Here is an 18,903-nt window from a genome sequence, read left to right on the forward strand (position 1 = left end):
TCAGTGTTACAAATTGTCAAACACAAACTACCCGCATGGAATAGCTTACTAGAAAAGAACTATCAATTCGCATAAAGACCGTGTTTGGAAATCTCACCAGTGAGTGTTTGCCGGGGCTGGGTCATGAGGTGGCTGGGTGCGGAACCTGGGTCTAGTGCTGGCTCACTGGTGGGCAGGGTCAGGGTCCAGGAGATCCCAGGGCTTCACCCACTGATGGGTGCAGCCAGGTCCTGGGGCTAGTGCAGGCCCACTGGTGGACAGAGCCAGGCTCTGGGGTCTGGCTGCAGGGCCCAGGGGTCCCAGAGGCGGTGTTGGGCTGCTGATAGAAGGGGCCAGTTCCTGACACAGCTAGCTGCGGGGTCCGGGGATGTCCCGAAGCTTGTGCCTGCTGGAGAGTGGGGCTGGATCCCTGGGTGGCTAGTTGAGGGGCCTAAGGTGTCTCAGAGCTGGGCTTGATCCTACCAAGGCCGGCTGTGGGGCTGTAGTTGTCCTGGGCAGCTGTCTGCCTGCTGATGGGTGAGGCTGGTCCAGAGTCTAGAGCAGGCTCACTGGTGGGCGGGGCCTGGGCCCAGGGGACTCTGGGGCTGGTGCCCGCCCACTGGTGGGTGGAGCTGGGTCCCAGGCTCTCTGGCTGCAGGGCTTTGGGGTCCAAGGTCTAGTGCTTGCGCACTGGTATGCGGGGCCAGGTCCTGGGCTTTCTGGTGGGCAGGGATGTGTCCAGGGGCGGCTGTGGGCTCGGGGTCATAAGGTAGCCTGTCTGCTGGTGGATGGAGCCATGTCCCTGCCTAGATAGCTGCTTGGCCAGTACTGGTTCCTACAGGCTGGTGGGCCCAGGTGGGGCTGGGTCCTGAGGCTAATAAGCTAGAGGAGGATTCCACAATGGCATCTGCCAGCACCAGAGTCTACATGGTAGAATGAGCTCCCACAGTGACCGCAGCCAGCGTCTGTGTCTCCTGGGTGAGCTGTAGGTGCCTCCTGCCTCTGCGGCAGACTCTCCAAGATCAGCCAGTGGGTCTGACCCAGGCTCCTTTCAAATTACAGCTTCTGCCCTGGGTCCTGGAGCGTGTGAGGTTTTGCGTGAGCTCTTTAAGAGTGGAGCTTCTCTTTCCCACTGCCCTCTGGCTCTCCCAAAATAAGCCCTGCTGGCCTTTAAAGCCAAATGCTCTGGGGTCTTGTCTTCCCGGTATAGACCCTTGGACTGGGGAGCCCGATGTGGGGCTCCCTCGCTCCTTAGGGAGAACCTCTGCAGTTGTAATTATCCTCCCATTTGTGCGTTGCCCACCTGGGGATATGGGTCTTGGCTAACCCACGACCCCCCCTGACTACCCATCTCGTTGAGGTTCCTTCTTTATGTCTTAGTCGTGGAAGATCTTTTCTAGTGGTTCAGTCTTTTTCATCAATAGCTGCTCTGTAAATAGCTGTAATTTTGGAGTGCCTTTGGGACGAGGTGAGCTCAGGGTCTTCCTGCTCTGCCACCTTCAGTGATCCCCCTTGAGAGTTAAATTTTTAATTGAAGTATAACATACAGACAGTAAAATCCACCCATTTTAATGTACACGTTAATGATTTTTGACAAACACAGTCATATAACCACTGCCACAATTGATATGTTCCATGATCTTTACAGCTGTTCACTTCCAGTTCTTGTGTCCAGTCCTCTGGGCTAGCACTGGCATACATTTCATTTTTACATATGCAATAAACCTGCAATACAGCGCTACTGTTTCTGCTTTAAACAGACAATTACCTTTTAGAGTGATTTATATTTACCTTCAATTTATTCATTTTTTTGTGTGTAGATCCAAGTGTCTGTCTGATACATTCCTTCTGACTGGAGAGCTTTCTTGAATATTTATTGTAGTGCAGGTCTGGTGATAAACTTTTTCACGTCTGAAAAAGTCTTTATTTTGCTTTTATTTTTAAAAAGATGTCTTTGCTAGGTATAGAAATGTGGGTTGATTTTTCCCCCCAACCCTTTAAATATGTCACTTTGTTGTCTTCTGTTTGCATAGTTTATAAAGAGGAATCTGCTGTAATTCTTATCTTTGTTTTTCTGCATTTAAAGCACCTTTGTTTTCTAGTTGCCTTCATGACTCTCTATTTCTTTGGTTTCAGCAGTTTGAATATGGGGTGTGTGTGTGCGTGTGTGTGTGTGTGTGTTTCATCCCATGTTTATCCTATTTTGTGTCTTCTGAACTTCGTAGATCTGGTGTTTGCTGTCTCATTATTTTTGGAACATTCTTGGCCATTATCTCTCAAATATTTTTTCTGCATTGTTTTCTCTTTCTTCTTTTTTCGGGAGTCCTGTGACATGTATGTTATACCATTTGGTACTATCCCACAGCTCTTAGATGCTTTTTTTTTTTCCTTAAGTTCCTCTTTGTTTTCCAGTTAGAGTAATTTTTATTTCTCCTCACCTGCGTTGAGCCCACTGATGAGCCATTGAAGGCACTCTTTATCTCTGTGACCATGTTTTTCTCTTTCATACTTTTCACGTGTCTGCTGAATGTCCTCATTCCTTCATGCACGTTTCCCACCTTTTCCACCAGAGACTTTAGCATATGAATCATAGTTACTTAAAATTCCCTGTGTGACTGTTCCAACATCTGGGCCACATCTGGGTTTGGTTCTGTTACCTACCTTGCCTTTTAGGGATGGGTTGATTTTTTTTCTCTTGCTTCTTTTGTCTGTCTCGTAATTTTTGATTGCATGCCCAACATTGTGTGTGAGCCAGGAGAGTCTGAGGTAGTGTTCATGCCTCCTTCTCTGCTTGGTCATTAGTGGGGTGGTGGGGGTGAGTCAGTTTGGTCTGAAGTTGAGCTGGATTTGCGTTTCAGTGTGCTGTGGCCACCTTCCACACAAGACTCCTCCAGCACTGCCCTGTGCTTATGGTGGGGATGGGTTGCTGAGGGATTTTCTCAGTGCAGCTGCCCACTCTCCGCTTACAGCCTTCCTTGTCTCTGCACACTTTGGCCTCACCCGGAGTGGTGGCTGCTGTTGCTGTCACTCAGCACTTGTTAGCTTGGTGGTGATGGGAGTGGTGTTTTCTGTTGTCCCAATCCAGCCTCAGCGATGGTCTTTGCAGCTTTCCACATCCTAGATGCAAGTTAAATTCGGGAGGTGATTTCAGGTGAAACAAAGGCAAATTTTAAACAAATTTCTTTAAGTTGTTTCATATTTAGTTTATGATACAGGAGAATAATGGATTTCCATTTATATTGGCACATACAGTTTCCTTTTAAATTAGATTTTGGTTTTTAAGAAGTGATTAAATTTAACGGAAAATAGTCCCTAAATAATTCTGATTATCAGTGGACGTTGGGAAGGCACACGCACGAGTGATGTTTTGGAAACACTGAGCTATGGCCCATTTCTGATAGAAGGTCTCACCCAGCACAGGAGACACGCAGGTCATGACAATGGCATGTTCGATGTGCTTCAAATAGCTGCTTTTCAACGTTCTTTGAAGCAGAAGGATGAGGACTGTGGTGATGGGCAGTGAGGGGTAGCTCTGGTGTGCCTGGGGTGTGTGTATGCACGTGCAGGTGTACGTATGTACGTGTGTGTTGAAGCTTCTACGACCTACTTCCCCTGGCAGCCCCATTCAGGGGTCTGGCATCTTGAATCTGACACACTCACATTTGAACTCTGAGCCCCTCCTGTTATTGTCTCTCAAACCGTCCTCCCAGTGTCTCCACCTCTCAGGTGAGGCATGTGTGTATGTATATGATGCACGTGTATATATGATGTATGCATGTGTATATGATATATGCATGTATGTATATGATGTGTGTGTACAGTGTATGTATGCATATGATGTGTATGATGCGTGTACAATGTATGTGTGAACGATGTGTGCATGATGTATGTGTATCTGTATATGATGTACGTGTATATGATGTACGTGTATATGTATATGATGTATGTATGATGTGTATATGATGTATGTGTATGTGTGTATGATGCATGTGTATGATGTATGTGTATATGATGCATGTGTGTATGATGCATGTGTATGTATGATGTATGATGTGTGTATGGTGTATGATGTGTATGTGTGTATATGATGTATGTGTATGTGTATATGATATATGTTTGTATGATGTATGTGTATCTCCACCCTCCCAATGGCTCGGGTTAGAAAACTCTGCACTTCTTCCTCACCTGGCAGATCAACTTTCGAAGTAGGAACCGATCTCATCACTTCTCTCCATCTCATGACCACCACGCTGGTCAAGCCCCCTGTCCATTGCCGAATAATGGCCTGAGTCCATCTCCCTGGCCTCTGTGCCCTGCCTTTGCCTCCCTACAGTCTCTTTTCAACCAGCTGCATAACTCATGACGTGCACCCGCCAGGGCCCTGCTCACTTGGCGTGGAGGCCGAGGTCTTCACGGTGCTTACAAGGCCATGTGGGTGCTCCCCTCCCCTCCTAAGCTGTTTGCTTAGTGTGCAGTCGTGTGTGTCTCTGGCAGTTCTGGTCTCAGCTAGCCTCTCCCCCTTGTTTACCTCACTGGTGGGTAGTCAGCAGCTGGACGGCCTGTGATGGCCTAATTTCCAGGTTCTGGCAGCAGGCAGGCTGCTGGCCAGGGCATGGGACTGCTGGCTGGGCGGCCACCTCTCCTCCACGTGGGTGGTCCTCAGCAGGCTGGCTCAGGTGTGTTCCTTGGAGGTACCTGGCTCTCAGCACCAGCTCTTTTCAAACTCCTGTTTGTGTCACGTCACTCCTGTGTCATTACCAGCCCAAACGGAAGGGACGGAGATGGGGGGAGGACTCGTGGCCGCTTTTTGCAATCCCCAAGGGCCACGTGCTGTCTAGCAGGGCCCACCTCCAGTGGACCCTTGTTTACCCAAGTTTAGCAGCCCCCAATCTGGGTTGGGCAGCAGCAGTTATGCCGGGTGGTCATGGCATGCACGCAAACTTGAAAACTTGGGAGTTTCCAGCCACTTGGAAGCAGTTCAGGAGGTGGCAGTGAGTGCTCTTTGAGGGTATCCTGCACCCGCAAGGTCTTCACGGCCGATGGGACCACGTTGTGTGAAAACCTGGACACTGAGACACGGGGCTGCACAGTGTTTGTGAGATAACAGAAATGCATGTCGGTCTCTGTGCCTATCGTGGCACAGAACTCCTGAAACCCCTGTAAATTCCTAAGTGGGAAGAATACTAGGAGCATCTTTTTCTCTAACAAGTGGACACTGGGTGGGCTCCTGGTTGGCTCCGGCACAGAGGCTGAAGGCCAGAAAGGCCAAGCCATGGTTACAAGCCTGGGATTTTCAGCCCTCCTTCCCCCCCATCCTCCAGAGAGGGGAGAGGGGCTGGAAATGGACTTCATGTGTGTGACCCCTGTGGGTGTGTACCCTGTGGGTGCGACCCCTGGGCGTGCTCGGCCGGGGTGAGCTGCGCTGTCCACCAGGCGGCCTCTCGTTTACACTTAATTGAAGTCAAGGCAGAGCAAGCCTCAGCTCCGCAGTCACACCGCCGCCCCGGGCTCCGCGGGAGACGAGGGCGCAGACTCGTCCTACACGGTTCCCAACTGGCAGCGCGGTTTTAGCGTCTCCCTGGATTTGGGTTTGTCGGATTGTTTCTTCATGCCCAGCTCTGGGTCATCTCGACAGGAATAATGCACAAGGGATGGCACAGTTTTCTCGCCCGTGATGCCGTTTGAATCAGCGCCGCAAACCTCCAACGTCAGTGATACCTACCTGGCCCAGGTGTCCGTCATCCCGCGCTCCCGCCACTACCAAGATGGCCGCCGCGCGCTGCCACCAAGCTGGCTACCGAGGCTCCGCCCCTGCAGGGTGTGGCCGGGCAGCTGGCAGCCAATGGGCGCGCGCGCCTGTCCGCGGCCAATGGGAAGGCAACGCGGGCCAGAAGCCGAGAGACGTCGCCCGTGGTTCGTTCGCAACATGTCGGCCTCCCGGGCGCGGGGCGCTACCTCGGATCCGGGGCACGGGGGCCGCAGGAGGGCCTGGGTCGAGCTGCTGGGTAGGTGGGCGCGGGGCTCCAAGACCCCTTCCCCCGCCAGCTTCCTTCGGCCCGTGGCCGTCCCCCCCGCACTGAGCCCCGACCGCGGCCCGTCCCCCACTCACCCCCGACGCCCGGCCTGTCCCCGCCTCACGCCGACCCGTTCCCGCCTCACGCCGACCCGTTCCCGCCTCACGCCGACCCGTCCCCGCCTCACCCCGGCCCGTCCCCGCCTCACCCGACCCCCGGCCCGTCCCCCCCTCACGCCCGACTCCCAGCCTGTCCCCGCCTCACGCCGACCCGTTCCCGCCTCACCCCGACCCCCGGCCCGTCCCCCCTTCACCCCGACCCCCGCCCGTCCCCCCTCACCCCCGACTCCCGGCCTGTCCCCGCCTCACCCCGGCCCGTCCCCACTTCATCCCCGACTCCCGGCCCGTCCCCCCTCATCCCCGACCCTCGCCCGTCCCGCCTCAACACCCCCGCCCTCCTCCTCCCCCACGCCCACCCCGAGCTGTCCCCTCCTGGCAGCCCTCTGTCCACTCTGTCCAACGAGTGGCCAAGAGGGGTGGTTCCAGAAGGTAGGGAGTTAAGATTCACCGCCCCCCCGCCCCTAGTAGCCTGGATGACAGTGACTGTTCAGCTCAGCTCAGCCCCAGAGTCGCGTAACCTCTTTGAAAGGATCAATCCCAAGAAACTAGCGTTGGTACCATCCTGCCAGCTAAACTACACTTTACTCAGATTTCACCAGTTTTCCCCATAATGTCCTTTTTCTGACCAGTCTCCCGCGTGGCAGTTACTCCCGTCTCCTCGGTCTCCTCCAGAGGGTGGCAGTTCCTGGGTCTTCCCGACCTGGGTGTTTGGAGGAGTGGCACTCAGTTGGATGTGTCTGATGTGTCTCAGGATTAGATTAAGCTTGTGTGGTTTTGGCAGGAATCCCATGGAAGCGACATTCCCGGGTGCGTCACCTCCAGGGGTACAGGGTGTCACGGTGTCTCCTTGCCTGAGTTTTTGAAGAGTGCTGTAATTTTTTGAAACTGATTTTCTCCCCTAGCGGGAAGGGTCAAGAGGCAGCAACTGGGTCCTGAAGGTGAGCAGAAGGTCAGGGGGTCGGCTGTGCGCCTCTTGAGGAGCCACCTAAACCTGGGCGACCTGGTGCTTGAGGTGAGTGGCAGTTGGTTTCGCCTTTGCGAGCACATTTGGGTTTGGGGTTTGTGAGCCCAGCCAAGCGTCATCTTCATGAAGGGACACCTGGCAAGCCTCATGAGTATCTGGGAGAAGCACCCATTAAGTTTGCTGTCCAGGTGAGAAAAGTAACCGGGAGCATGTATCTACTTGGAGGTAAAACAGTCCAGAGAGGAATCTGGTAGTTCTCAAAGGCTTCCGTAAGTTTCACCTTTTAAAATGCTTTTTTACCTGAGAATATTTGGGAATAGCGCAGTAGGCAAGCACTGTGTACACTTTGGTTGTTTTCAGGACGTGGCTTGAATTCTAAAACGGAGTGCTTGGTGTTTGGTTTCCAGGTAGACGGTCCTCCCCGTGAACCGCTGTGTCTCCGCCGGTTGATTGATTGTGATGGTCCTGGGGCCCACACTGACCTTTCCAGTTCATTGATAGGTAAGTTAGAGCTTCATTTTCTTAACAGATTGAGTTATGGAAGAGCTTTATGTAAAGTGACTTTTTAAAAAAATTTTTATTGCAGTATAGTTGCTTTACAATGTTTTGTTAGTTTCTGCTGTATGTAAAGTGACTTTGATTTGCTTATAACAAGCAGATGTGTAAATTCCCCCAGGTAATGGTTTTCTGCTTATATGTGTGGTCACCAGCCACAAGTTTTTGTGACTTGCTTGAGGCTTGTTATGAGGCTCTTGTTTAAAAACAGTGACTCAGCATGGGACTCACAAGCAGTAAGAACCAAAGTTACCCTTGGAAAAACGGGACGGAAACGTGCCCCTCGTTTCTGGAAGTGGTGAGAACAGGCTCTGCTGGGCAGGGAAGTGCAGCAGGCAGCCAGAGATACAGGCTGACCTGGGGAGACTGTGGTTTGGGTTCAGACCGCTGCTAGAAAGCGGATATTGCAGGAAAGCGAGTCCCACGAATGTTTCGGTTTCCTGATGCATATAAACTTTATGTTCACACAATAAATACCGTAGTCTACTAAGTGTACAACAGCATTATGTCTAAAAAAAATGTACATACCTTTATTAAAAAATGCTTTATTATTAAAATTCAAAAAGCTACTTTATGGCTAAAAATGTTAACCATCATCTAAGCCTTCAGAGAGTCTTAATCTTTTTGCTGGTGGAGGGTCTTCCCTCAGTGTTGATGGCTGCTGACTGATCAGAGTGGAGGTTGCTGAAGGCTGGGGGGCTGCGGCCATTTCTTAAAACAAGACAGCAATGAAGTCTGCTGTATCTTCCTTTCACAGATCCTCTCTCTGTAGCCTGCAATGCCGGCTGATAGCATTTTACCCACCGTAGAACTTTCAAAACTGGAGTCAGTCTTTTCAAACCCTGCTTCTGCTTTGTCAACTAAGCTTATGTAATAGTCTAAATCCTTTGTTGTCATTTCAACAGTCTTCCTGGCATCTTCACAGGGAGTATGTTCAATCTCAAGAAACCACATCCTTTGCTCAGACACAAGACGCAACTCCTCATCCTTCAAATTTTATCATGAGGTTGCAGCAATTCAGTCACATCTTCAGGTTCTACTTTTTTTTTTTCAATTTCTGTAATTTTTTACATTGAAGTATAGTTGACTTAATGTTTCAGGTGTATAACAAAGTGATTCAGTTATACATATATAGATAGCTCGCTCTCTCTCTCTCTCTCTCTCTCTCTAGATACACTTTTTCAGATTCTTTTTCATTATAGGGTATTACAAGACATCCAATACAGTTCCCTGTGCTATACAGTAGGTCCTTGTTTATCTGTGTTTTTTTGGTTTTTGTTTAAGATTTTTTGATGTGGACCATTTTTTTTTAATTAAATTTATTTTTATGTATTTATTTTTGGCTGCATTGGGTCTTCGTTGCTGCGCGTGGGCTTTCTCTAGTTGCGGTGAGCGGGGGCTACTCTTCGTTGCCGTGTGCGGGCTTCTCATTGTGGTGGCTTCTCTTGTTGCGGAGCACAGGCTCTAGGCACATGGGCTTCAGTAGTTGTGGCACGCGGGCTCAGTAGTTGTGGCTCACAGGCTCTACAGCGCAGGCTCAGTAGTTGTGGTGCACGGGCTTAGCTGCTCCGCGGCATGTGGGATCTTCCCGGACCAGGGCTCGAACCCATGTCCCCTGCATTGGCAGGTGGATTCTTAACCATTGTGCCACCAGGAAAGTCCCTGATGTGGATCATTTTTAAAGTCTTTCTTGAATTTGTTACAATATTTTTTCTGTATTATGTTTTGGTTTTTTGTCCCCAAGGCATGTGGGATCTTAGCTCCCCAACCGGTGATTGAACCCGCATCCCCTGCATTGGAAGGCGAAATCTTAACCACCGGACTGCCAGAAGTCCCTGTTTATCTGTTTTATATATAGTAGTGTGTGTATTTTAATCCCAAACTCCTAATTTGTCCCACCCTGCGCCCCTTTCCCCTTTGGTAACCGTAAGTTTTCTATGTCTGTGAGTCCGTTTCTGTTTTGTAAATAGGTTCATTTGTATCAGTTTTTTAGATTCCACATGTAAGTGATATCATACCACATTTGTCTGACTTACTTCACTTACTTTGATAATCTTTAGGTGCATCCATGTTGCTGCAAATGGCATTATTTCATTCTTTTTTATGACTGAGTCATATTCCATTGAGTATATGTACCACATCTTCTTTACCCATTCACCTGTCGATGGACACTTAACGTTGCTTAGGTTATTGTAAATGGTGTTCAGGCTCCACTTTTAATTCTAGTTCTCTTACTATGTCCTCCACATCTGTAGTTACTTCCTTCACTGAATTTTTGAACCTCTCAAAGTCATCCATGATGGCTGGAATCAACTTCTTCCCAATTCCTGTTAATGTCAACATTTTGATTTTGATACATCCTTCCCATGAATCACAAATGTTCTTAATGGCATCTAGAATGGTGAATCCTTTCCAGAAGGCCATCAATTCACTTTGCCCAGATTCACCAGAGCAGTCACCATCTACGGCAGCTATAGCCTTACGAAGTGTATTATTTAGATGATAAGAGTAGAAAGTTGAAATTCTTCCTTGATCCATGGGCTGCGGGGTGGGTGTTGGGTCAGCAGCCATGAAAACAGCATGAATCTCATTGTCCATCTCCAACAGAGCTCTCGGGTGACCAGGTGCATTGTCAACGAGCAGTTGAAAGGAATCTTTTTTTCCTGAGAAGTAGGTCTCAACGGTGCGCTTAAAATAGTCAACGATGTTGTCAACAGATGTACTATCATACAGGTTTGTTTTTCCATTTTTTTAGAGCACAGGCAGAGTTGATTTACCATAATTCTTAAGGGCCCAAGGATTTTCAGATGGTAAATGAGAATTGGCTTCAACTTAGTCACCAGCTGCATTAGCCCCTAACAAGAGAGTCAACCTCTTCTTTGAAGCCAGACATTGACTTCTCCTCTCTGGCTATGAAAGTCCTGGATGGCATCTTCTTCCAGTAGAAGGCTGTTTCCTCTGCATTGAAAGTCTGTGGTTCAGTGTAGTCACCTTCATGGGTGATCTGAGCTAGAGCCTCTGGAGAACCTGCTGCAGCTTCTCCGTCAGCACCCGCTGCTTCACCTGGCACTTGCGTGCTGTGGAGACGGCTTCTGTCCTTCAACCTCATGAACCAACTCCTGCTGGCTTCAGACTTTGCTTTTGTGGCTTCCTCCCCTCTCTCATCCCTCATAGAATTGAAGAGAGTTAGGGCCTGGCCTTGGATCAGGCTTTGGCTGAAGGGAATGTTTTGGCTGGTGTGATCTTCTGTCCAGACCACTCACACTTTTTCCATATCAGCAATAAGCCTGTTAGGCTTCCTTATCATTCATGTGTTCACTGAAGTAGCACTTTTAATTTCCTTCAAGAACTTTTCCTTCGGCTTCGCAGCTTGGCTAACTGTTTGGTGCAAGAGGCTTTAGGTCTGTCTCAGCTTTCGATGTGCCTTCCTCGCTAAGTCATTTCTAGCTTTTGATTTAAAGTGAGAGATGTGCAACTCTTCTTTTCACTGGAACACTTAGAGGCCACTGTAGGGTTATTAATTGGCCTAATTTCAGTATTGTGTCTCAGGGAAGAGGGAGGCCCGAGGAGACGGAGAGAGACGGGAGCGGCCGGGAGGTGGAGCAGTCAGCACACACGGGATGTTTGTGGGTTAAGTTCACCATCATCTATGGGTGTAGTTTGTGATGCCCCGAAACAGTTACAGTGGTAACATCGGGGATCACGCATCACAAATACCATGACAAATGTGATAATAACGAAAAAGCTTGAGATATCGTGAGAATTACCAAAATGTGACACAGAGACTCCAAGTGAGCAAGTGCTGTTGGAAAAATGGTGCTGATAGACTTGCTGGGTGCAGGGTCACCACAGGCCTTCAGTTTGTAAAAAAAGGCAGTCTCTACAAAGTGCGATAAATCGAGGTCTGCTTGTATGTTTCTAGGTCCCCCGCCCCACTTTGAGAATACGAGACAGGGAGAGTTCTGTGGGAATAACAAAAATAAGTTATTTTCTGGTCTTTCACATTTTTATTATGTAATGACTGTCATTTCAGAAAGATGCAGTCGGCCCTCTGTATCCATGGGTCCCACATCTGTGGATTAAACCAACCTTGGATGGAAATATTCAGGGGGGAAAAGAATTCCACAAAGTTCCAAAAAGCAAAACTTGAATCTGCTGTGTGCCAGCAACTATTTACACAGCATTTACATTGCTTTAGGTATTATAAGTAATCTAGAGATGATTTAAAGTGTCCTGGAGGATGTGTGTAGGTTATATACAAACAGTACGCCATCTTGTGTAAGGAACTTGAGCAGCTGCGGATATTGGTATCCACGGGCGGCCCTGGAACCAATCCCTCTGGAATACTGAGGGACGACTGTATTAACTAATCCACTAATTCGTTTTAAATTTCTACTCTGATAACCTTGCACCCCAGGCTTGCGTTGGCAGCTGATCCCTCAAGGTCACGGTGCCGCTTCTCTCGGCCGGAATTGTACTTGGATTTCGCAGACTGTGCGGGGTGCAGGGAACCAGCTCAGCCACACGCTTCCTTGTGTGGACTTTTGGATCAGAGCATGAGAACTTAGATAAGAAGCTCTTCACCTTGACCACAGAAATATAAGTAGACTCTCAACTCATGAATTTTTCAGTTGTTTTTCCTGCTGAAGGTAGTGGCTACCACACGTATTCATATTTGTATAAAAATAAAAGCCTTGTAAATAAAAACAGGGATAAACTTTCCCATAGACACAAATTGGAAATAAATGGCTAGAAATGAGCATTTTCTACATTTCTACCATGAGTTATTTCTTTTTTTTTTAAGATTTTTTAAAAAATTATTTATTTATTTATTTATTTATTTTTGGCTGTGTTGGGTCTTCGTTTCTGTGCGAGGGCTTTCTCCAGTTGCGGCGAGCGGGGGCCACTCACCATCGCGGTGCGCAGGCCTCTCACTATCGTGGCCTCTTCTGTTGCGGAGCACAGGCTCCAGACGCGCAGGCTCAGTAGTTGTGGCTCACGGGCCTAGTTGCTCCGCGGCATGTAGGATCTTCCCAGACCAGGGCTCGAACCCGTGTCCCCTGCATTAGCAGGCAGATTCTCAACCACTCTGCCACCAGGGAAGCCCCATGAGTTATTTCTTGACCACAGTGGTGGATAGTATCTAGTACTGTCACTTGGAACCTTTACAACTATTGCACATGTTTTCACTTCTGTAGTTGTCTGTGTTTCAAGCCTTGAAGGTAATGGGCATGTGATACAGTTTCCTGGTTTTTTTAAATTAGTTTTGGAAGTCAAATAAACTAGAAAACAATTTTCTTGTTGGCATCATCTATTTCCAGGCTGCCCAGCATTTCTCCTTTTATTGAGTGCAGACCAGGGGCTGATCCTCAGGAGGCGGGTGGCTGCCTGTGGGCCCAGCTTCCACCTGGCAGCCCAGGGACCGGGCACATCTGTGGCATGCGATGCCCACCATGTGTGTGGCTGGCATCAGGAAGCCAGACCCCATGTCCAGTCAAACATCAACGTACGGTTGTGGGAGTGGTAACTATAAAAAACTGAAATTTGTTAAAAGTTCTCAATTGATTGTGCTCCTTTGGAAAGAGTTGCTAAAGTTCTTGGTCAGAATGTATCTGCCAAGCTCCCTTGTTTTTGTCATACAAAACGCACAGATGTGTATATGCAACCATGGGCTGCATATGCAACCATGGGTGCTGCCCTGATTCTCGTGAGCTTCTTCAATTAGACTGAAGTCGTCTTACTTTCATACCTCGTGTTTCCCCCCAGATCTCTTCTCCCCTTCAAAAGGCAATTTTCTGTGGTGCTAGAGCTTCGGAGAAGGCATTTAACCAATCTGCTTCAGTTGTACATTTTGTTGTATGTGTCTGTGTTTTGTCTCATCTTTAAGGCTCTGCTTTGCGGGACCAAGCTGCGCGGCTGGGTGTTCCAGCGGCCGTCCTGTCCAGCCAGGTGGTGGCCTCTGGCCTCGTGCAGGTGTGTGAAGCAGATGCAGGTCCCCCTCCCAAGGTGCTGATGATGCCGGACCAGAGGGTAAGACGCCGCACGAGTTGCTGTTCAGCTGTTTGGGAAAATTGGACATTTAATACCGTTTCTTAGAAAAGATTTAATCTCTCTTTTCAGAAGAAACTGTCTTCGTTGTTTGAGATCGCTCAGAATTTATTAGCACAAAGCATGTTTTCCCGTCTTTCCTTCTGTCAAGAATTATGGAAAGTACAGGTAAAGTTGAGATTGTAACTCTGACTCTAGGGTTTTCAAGCAGTGTCCTGTTGATTTTGGTGGAGCCAGTAAAATCCCCATGTTTTGTTAGGAATTCCAGCAAGCATCGCATTAATTACAGAGACTGGGGTGCCTCTGTGGATGGGAAAGAAGGACTGTCAATCACCATATTTGTCAATATTCACCCATCATTAGTAATATTTATTAGAATAGACTATGCACAGAAACATCGTGTTTTGTTTTCTTAGGTATATTATGATGAACAATTTCCCAGGGTAGCATAGTAAACTAGAAAAATGTGATTTAAAGTGATTTAAAATCCTTCTTTTTTTTTTGGCCGTGCTGCGTGGCTTTTGGGATCTTAGTTCCCCTATCAGGGATTGAACCCGGGCCCCCGGCATTGGGAGCAAGTGGAGTCTTAACTGCTGGACTGCCAGGGAAGTCCCTTATCTGTTGGGTTTTAAAACATTTTGAATTCAGTAGGCCTATAGATTTTTTTTTAAATTTTATAAATTTATTTATTTTATGTATTTATTTTTGGCTGCGTTGGGTCTACGTTGCTGTGCGTGGGCTTTCTCTAGTTGCGGCGAGTGGGGGCTACTCTTCGTTGTGGTGCACGGGCTTCTTATTGCGGTGGCTTCTCTTGTTGCGGAGCACCGGGCTCTAGGCGCGCAGGCTTCAGTAGTTGCGGCGCGTGGGCTCAGTAGTTGTAGCTCGCGGGATCTAGAGCGCAGGCTCAGTAGCTGTGGCGCACGGGCTCAGTTGCTCCAAGGCATGTGAGATCTTCCCAGACCAGGGATTCAACCCGTGTCCCCTGCATTAGCAGGTAGATTCTTAACCACTTTGCCACCAGGGAAGTCCCTTTAATTTTAATTTTATGTTGGAGTGTAGTTGATTTACTGATTTTTGAACAGTTGAAAGTTATTGCTTAGGTACTAAATGAGATCAGTTAAGTATATAGAAGAAGGAAAGAAAAAAACCAAGATGATGGTGCATTCATGGTTTTTTCCCCCCTTTTATCCAGCATACAGTGTAGAGCTCAGTTGATTGTCAGGCGTTGGTATGGCCCCTGCGCCCGTTGGTAACTAGCTAAATGCACGTGGATTGGGATGGTCCCAGTGTTTGCAGGTAGCAGAGAAGAGTGGGCGGCCATGGCTGATTGGGTGGTTAGGAAGGGCTTCCTGGAAGGAAGTTGCGTGGGGTGTGAGGCATGAGTTCCTGGGTGAAGAGGAGGGCACTGTGGGCGTTGGGGCCGAGTCCGACTGGGGCTCCTTGTTCGAGGAGGTGGGCGCATCAGTGCTATAGCCTGGAGGGCCTCCCTGGGAGGACAGACGAGAGTCTGAACTTTGTCCTGAAAGCTGGGAGGAGCCACGGAAGGGTTTTAAAGAAGAGGAGAGATTGGCCTGGCCAGTTACATTTTGGAATCTTGTGTTGGCCATAGTGGAGAAAGACCTGGAAGTGGACTAAGCTAGAGGCTGGGCAGAGAGCAAGCCTGAGCCTGAACCTGGGAATGATGGTGGCAGTGGCGGGGGGGTGGTGAAGGTGGTGATGTGAGTGTTGGGAGGCTTGGTTTTCAGGAGAGTACATGGTTAAGCACACAGGCTGAACGTCTTGTAGGATAATGTGTGCGTGAAGGACTCATAGTTTCTGTGATTTTCTGCAGAATTCTTTGCTGCTTGAAGCTGTGTGGCACCTTCATGTTCAAAACATTGTAAGCCTCCAAGAGCTGCTGGAAAGGTATACCAGTGATTATTTACCATTAAAGTAAATTGAACATTTAAATTAAAAATTAAAATTTTATGTAACATGAAATTTAATTAATATTACATGATTTATTTTTTTCTAATCTAGTATGATTTATTTATATGTAAAGCCAAAAATCACCCAGAGAAGCAGTTGCTTTATTATTTAAAGAGAACATTTGTTATAATTGAAGTCTTCATCATGCACAGATTTGGTAATGTTTTCTTTGTATAAGATGTACAATGCGATAAAATATTTTTAAAAACTAAAAGAGAGACATTCAGGTAAATATGGTTGATAGAATGTGTGCAACTCTTACCTCCTGAAATCCCACCAAGAGTCAGAAAGGGGGTTTTATAAAAGGAATAACCCTATAAGGTTGGGAGAGTCTAGGGGAGGAGAAGCAGGAGGCGGAGGGGCTGGTGGTGAATGACTTAGCAAGTGAGCTGGCGGTGCGATGGCGCCCGGTGCCTCTGGGTGAGGGAGTGAAGGGGAGGGGGGCTTAGAATGAGCTGACTGAGAACACACGTGAGAAGCATTTGGAGCTGTAGGTGGATTGTCTTCTCTGCTGTAGGCAGCCAGGCAGTCACTCCTCCCCTGGTCGACAGAAGGCTGGAGGTTTACGTGTTTATTCTCTGGTCAGGGAAAATAGAGAATGTCTAGTTTGGGGGACTGTCAAGCACAGTTGAAAATGCTGTATTGAAACCAGTGGTGGCATGACACGTGGGTCACATCCAGAAGTCATGAAAGATTGATCAGTTTGACTACGTGAAAGCCGTATCTCCTGGCATACACGCCTGATGTCAGGGCACCAGATACATGAAGCAAAACCTGACAGTTGAAGGGAGAGATGGACTTTCAACTATGATCTTTGGAGCCTTCAGTCCCCCACTTTCAGTAACGGGTGGATCACCTGCTCAGACCAGCAACGACCCGGAGACGAGAGAGAGCCGCACTCGCAGCTGATGTACCTGACGCCCGCAGACCGTCCCACCCATTGGTGCCCAGCTCCAGGATAGGTCACACGGTTCAGGCCATAAACCAAGTTGGAATAAGTTTAAAAGCGTTGAAACCATACAAAGCATGTTCTCAAGCCACAAAGGAACTGAATAGAATCAACAGAAGAAAATTTGGGAAATCCACAATATTGGGAATCAAGCAGTAGACTTTTTTTTTTTTTAATAAATTTATTTATTTATTTTTATCTTTGGCTACGTTGGGTCTTCGTTGCTGTGTGAGGCCTTTCTTTAGTTGCAATGAGCGGGGGCTACTCTTCGTTGCGGTGTGCGTGCTTCTCATTGTGGTGGCTTCTCTTGTTGCAGAGCATGGGCTCTAGGCGTGCAGGCTGCAGTAGTTATGGCACTTGGGCTCAGTAGTTGTGGCTTGTGGGCTCTAGAGCGCAGGCTCAGTAGTTGTGGCGCACAGGCTTAGTTGCTCCGCGGCATGTGGGATCTTCCCAGACCAGGGCTCGAACCCGTGTCCCCTGCATTGGCAGGCGGATTCTTAATCACTGCGCCACCAGGGAAACCCAGCAGTACACTTTTAAATAATCAATGGGTCAGCCAAAAAAATCACAAGGGAAATTAGAAAATACCTCAAGACAAATGAAAAGGAGAACAACACATGAAAATTTATGAGATGCTGCTAAAGTAGTGCTTAGAGGGAAATTTATAGCTGCAAAAACCTACATGAGAAAAAAGAATGACCTCAAATCAGTGACTTAAACTTTGACCATAAGAAACTAGAGAGAGAAAAGCAAACCGAACCCAGAGCAAGCAGAAGGAAGGAAATAATAACAATTAGAGCAGAAATCAATGAGATAGGAAAGATAATAGAGAAAATCAATGAAAAAAAGAAAAGGGCTTTGAAAAGGTTAGCAAAATTGATAAACCTTTAGCTAGACTTAGCATGAAAAAAAGACAAATGGTTAAAATCAAAATGAAAGAAAGGTTATCACTGCTGACTGTACAGAAATTAAAAGCATTTTAAGGTAATACTGTGAACAATTTTTTTAAAATTAATTAATTATTGGCTGCATTGGGTCTTGGTTGCTGCGCGCAGGCTTTCTCTAGTTGCGGCGAGTGGGGGCTACTCTTCGTTGTGGTGCACAGGCTTCTTGTTGCGGTGGCGTCTCTTGCGGAGCACAGGCTCTAGGCACGCGGGCCTAGTTTCTCTGTGGCATGTGGGATCTTCCCGGACCAGGGCTTGAACCTGTGTCCCCTGCATTGGCAGGCGGATTCTTAACCACTGCACCACCAGGGAAGTCCTTGTGAACAGTTTTTTGCCAATAAATTAGAAAACAGATAAAATGGATGAATTTCCAGAAAAATGCAAAAGACTGCACCAGCTTGAAAAGAAAAGAACTGAATAGATCTGTAACAAGAAAGGAAACTGAGTTACTAATAATATAAAGGCTTCCCACAAGGAAAATCTCAGGGCCTGGCTTCTCTTGTGAACTCTGCCAAGCACTTAAAGAGGAAATGTGCTATCCTTTCATAAATTCTTCCAGAAAATAAAGAAGGCTGGAACACTTCCCACCTTACTCCACAAGGCCAGTAATACCCTGATATCAAAGCTGGACAGAGACGTCACAAAACAAAACTACAGACCAATGTCTCTAATGAATAGAGATGCAAAAATTCTCAACAAAATATTTGCAAACTGGATCCGGCAACATATGAAAGGTCTAAACACCATAATAAGGGAGATGTATCCCCAAAATGCAAGGTTGGTTTAACATCTGAAAATTAATTAACATATTTAATAAAAGGACAGTCTTAATAGAAGCAGAAAGCAATTGACAAAATCTGATGCTATTTCATGATAAAAACTCAGCAAGCTGGGAGTAGAGGGAACTTTTCAACCTGATAAAGGTCATCTGTGAAAAACCCACAGCTCACATCAACGTCATGAGACTGAAGGCTCTCGTATGATCAGGAATGTTCTTAACACTTCTGTTCCAACATGACTGGAGTTTCTAGCCAGGGAATTAGGCAAGGGGGAAAGAAAAAGGCATCCAGGTTGGAGTGGAAGAAGTAAAACTCTCTGCAGATGACATGATCTTCCATACAGAAAATCCTGAGAAATCCACAGCATAAAAAAGTTCTGGAGCCATAAATGAGTTCCGTGTGGTTGCAGGATGCAAGACCAATACACAAAAATCACTTGTATTTTTATATGATAACAATGCACAACCTGAAGGTGAAATTAAGAAATAATTTCATCTAATAACACATCAAAAAGAGTAAATTAGGAATAAAGTTAAAGAAGAACAAGACTTGTGCACTGAAAACTATAAAGCATCATTTTTTTA

At 47.4% G+C, this 18,903-nt stretch overlaps 1 protein-coding gene across 15 annotated transcripts in view; it reads left to right on the plus strand.

Annotated features, from left to right (window-relative positions):
* Positions 1-5,805: 5,805 nt before the first annotated feature.
* Positions 5,806-18,903, plus strand: part of FANCA (FA complementation group A) — a 53,136-nt gene continuing 40,038 nt past the window's right edge. For 11 of the 15 annotated variants that reach the window (XM_061173202.1, XM_061173203.1, XM_061173205.1 and 8 more), the window contains exons 1-6: positions 5,849-5,984; positions 7,015-7,124; positions 7,484-7,577; positions 13,519-13,661; positions 13,752-13,847; positions 15,511-15,584. In XM_061173202.1, the coding sequence (XP_061029185.1) occupies positions 5,849-5,984; positions 7,015-7,124; positions 7,484-7,577; positions 13,519-13,661; positions 13,752-13,847; positions 15,511-15,584 (653 nt within the window). Of the gene's footprint in view, positions 5,985-7,014; positions 7,125-7,483; positions 7,578-13,518; positions 13,662-13,751; positions 13,848-15,510; positions 15,585-18,903 lie in introns of all 15 variants that reach the window. The other 4 variants (XR_009697853.1, XM_061173210.1, XM_061173209.1 and 1 more) reach the window with 4 other exon arrangements.

Source organism: Eubalaena glacialis, chromosome 18 (genome assembly GCF_028564815.1).
Source record: "Eubalaena glacialis isolate mEubGla1 chromosome 18, mEubGla1.1.hap2.+ XY, whole genome shotgun sequence".
Classification (NCBI taxonomy): domain Eukaryota; kingdom Metazoa; phylum Chordata; class Mammalia; order Artiodactyla; family Balaenidae; genus Eubalaena; species Eubalaena glacialis.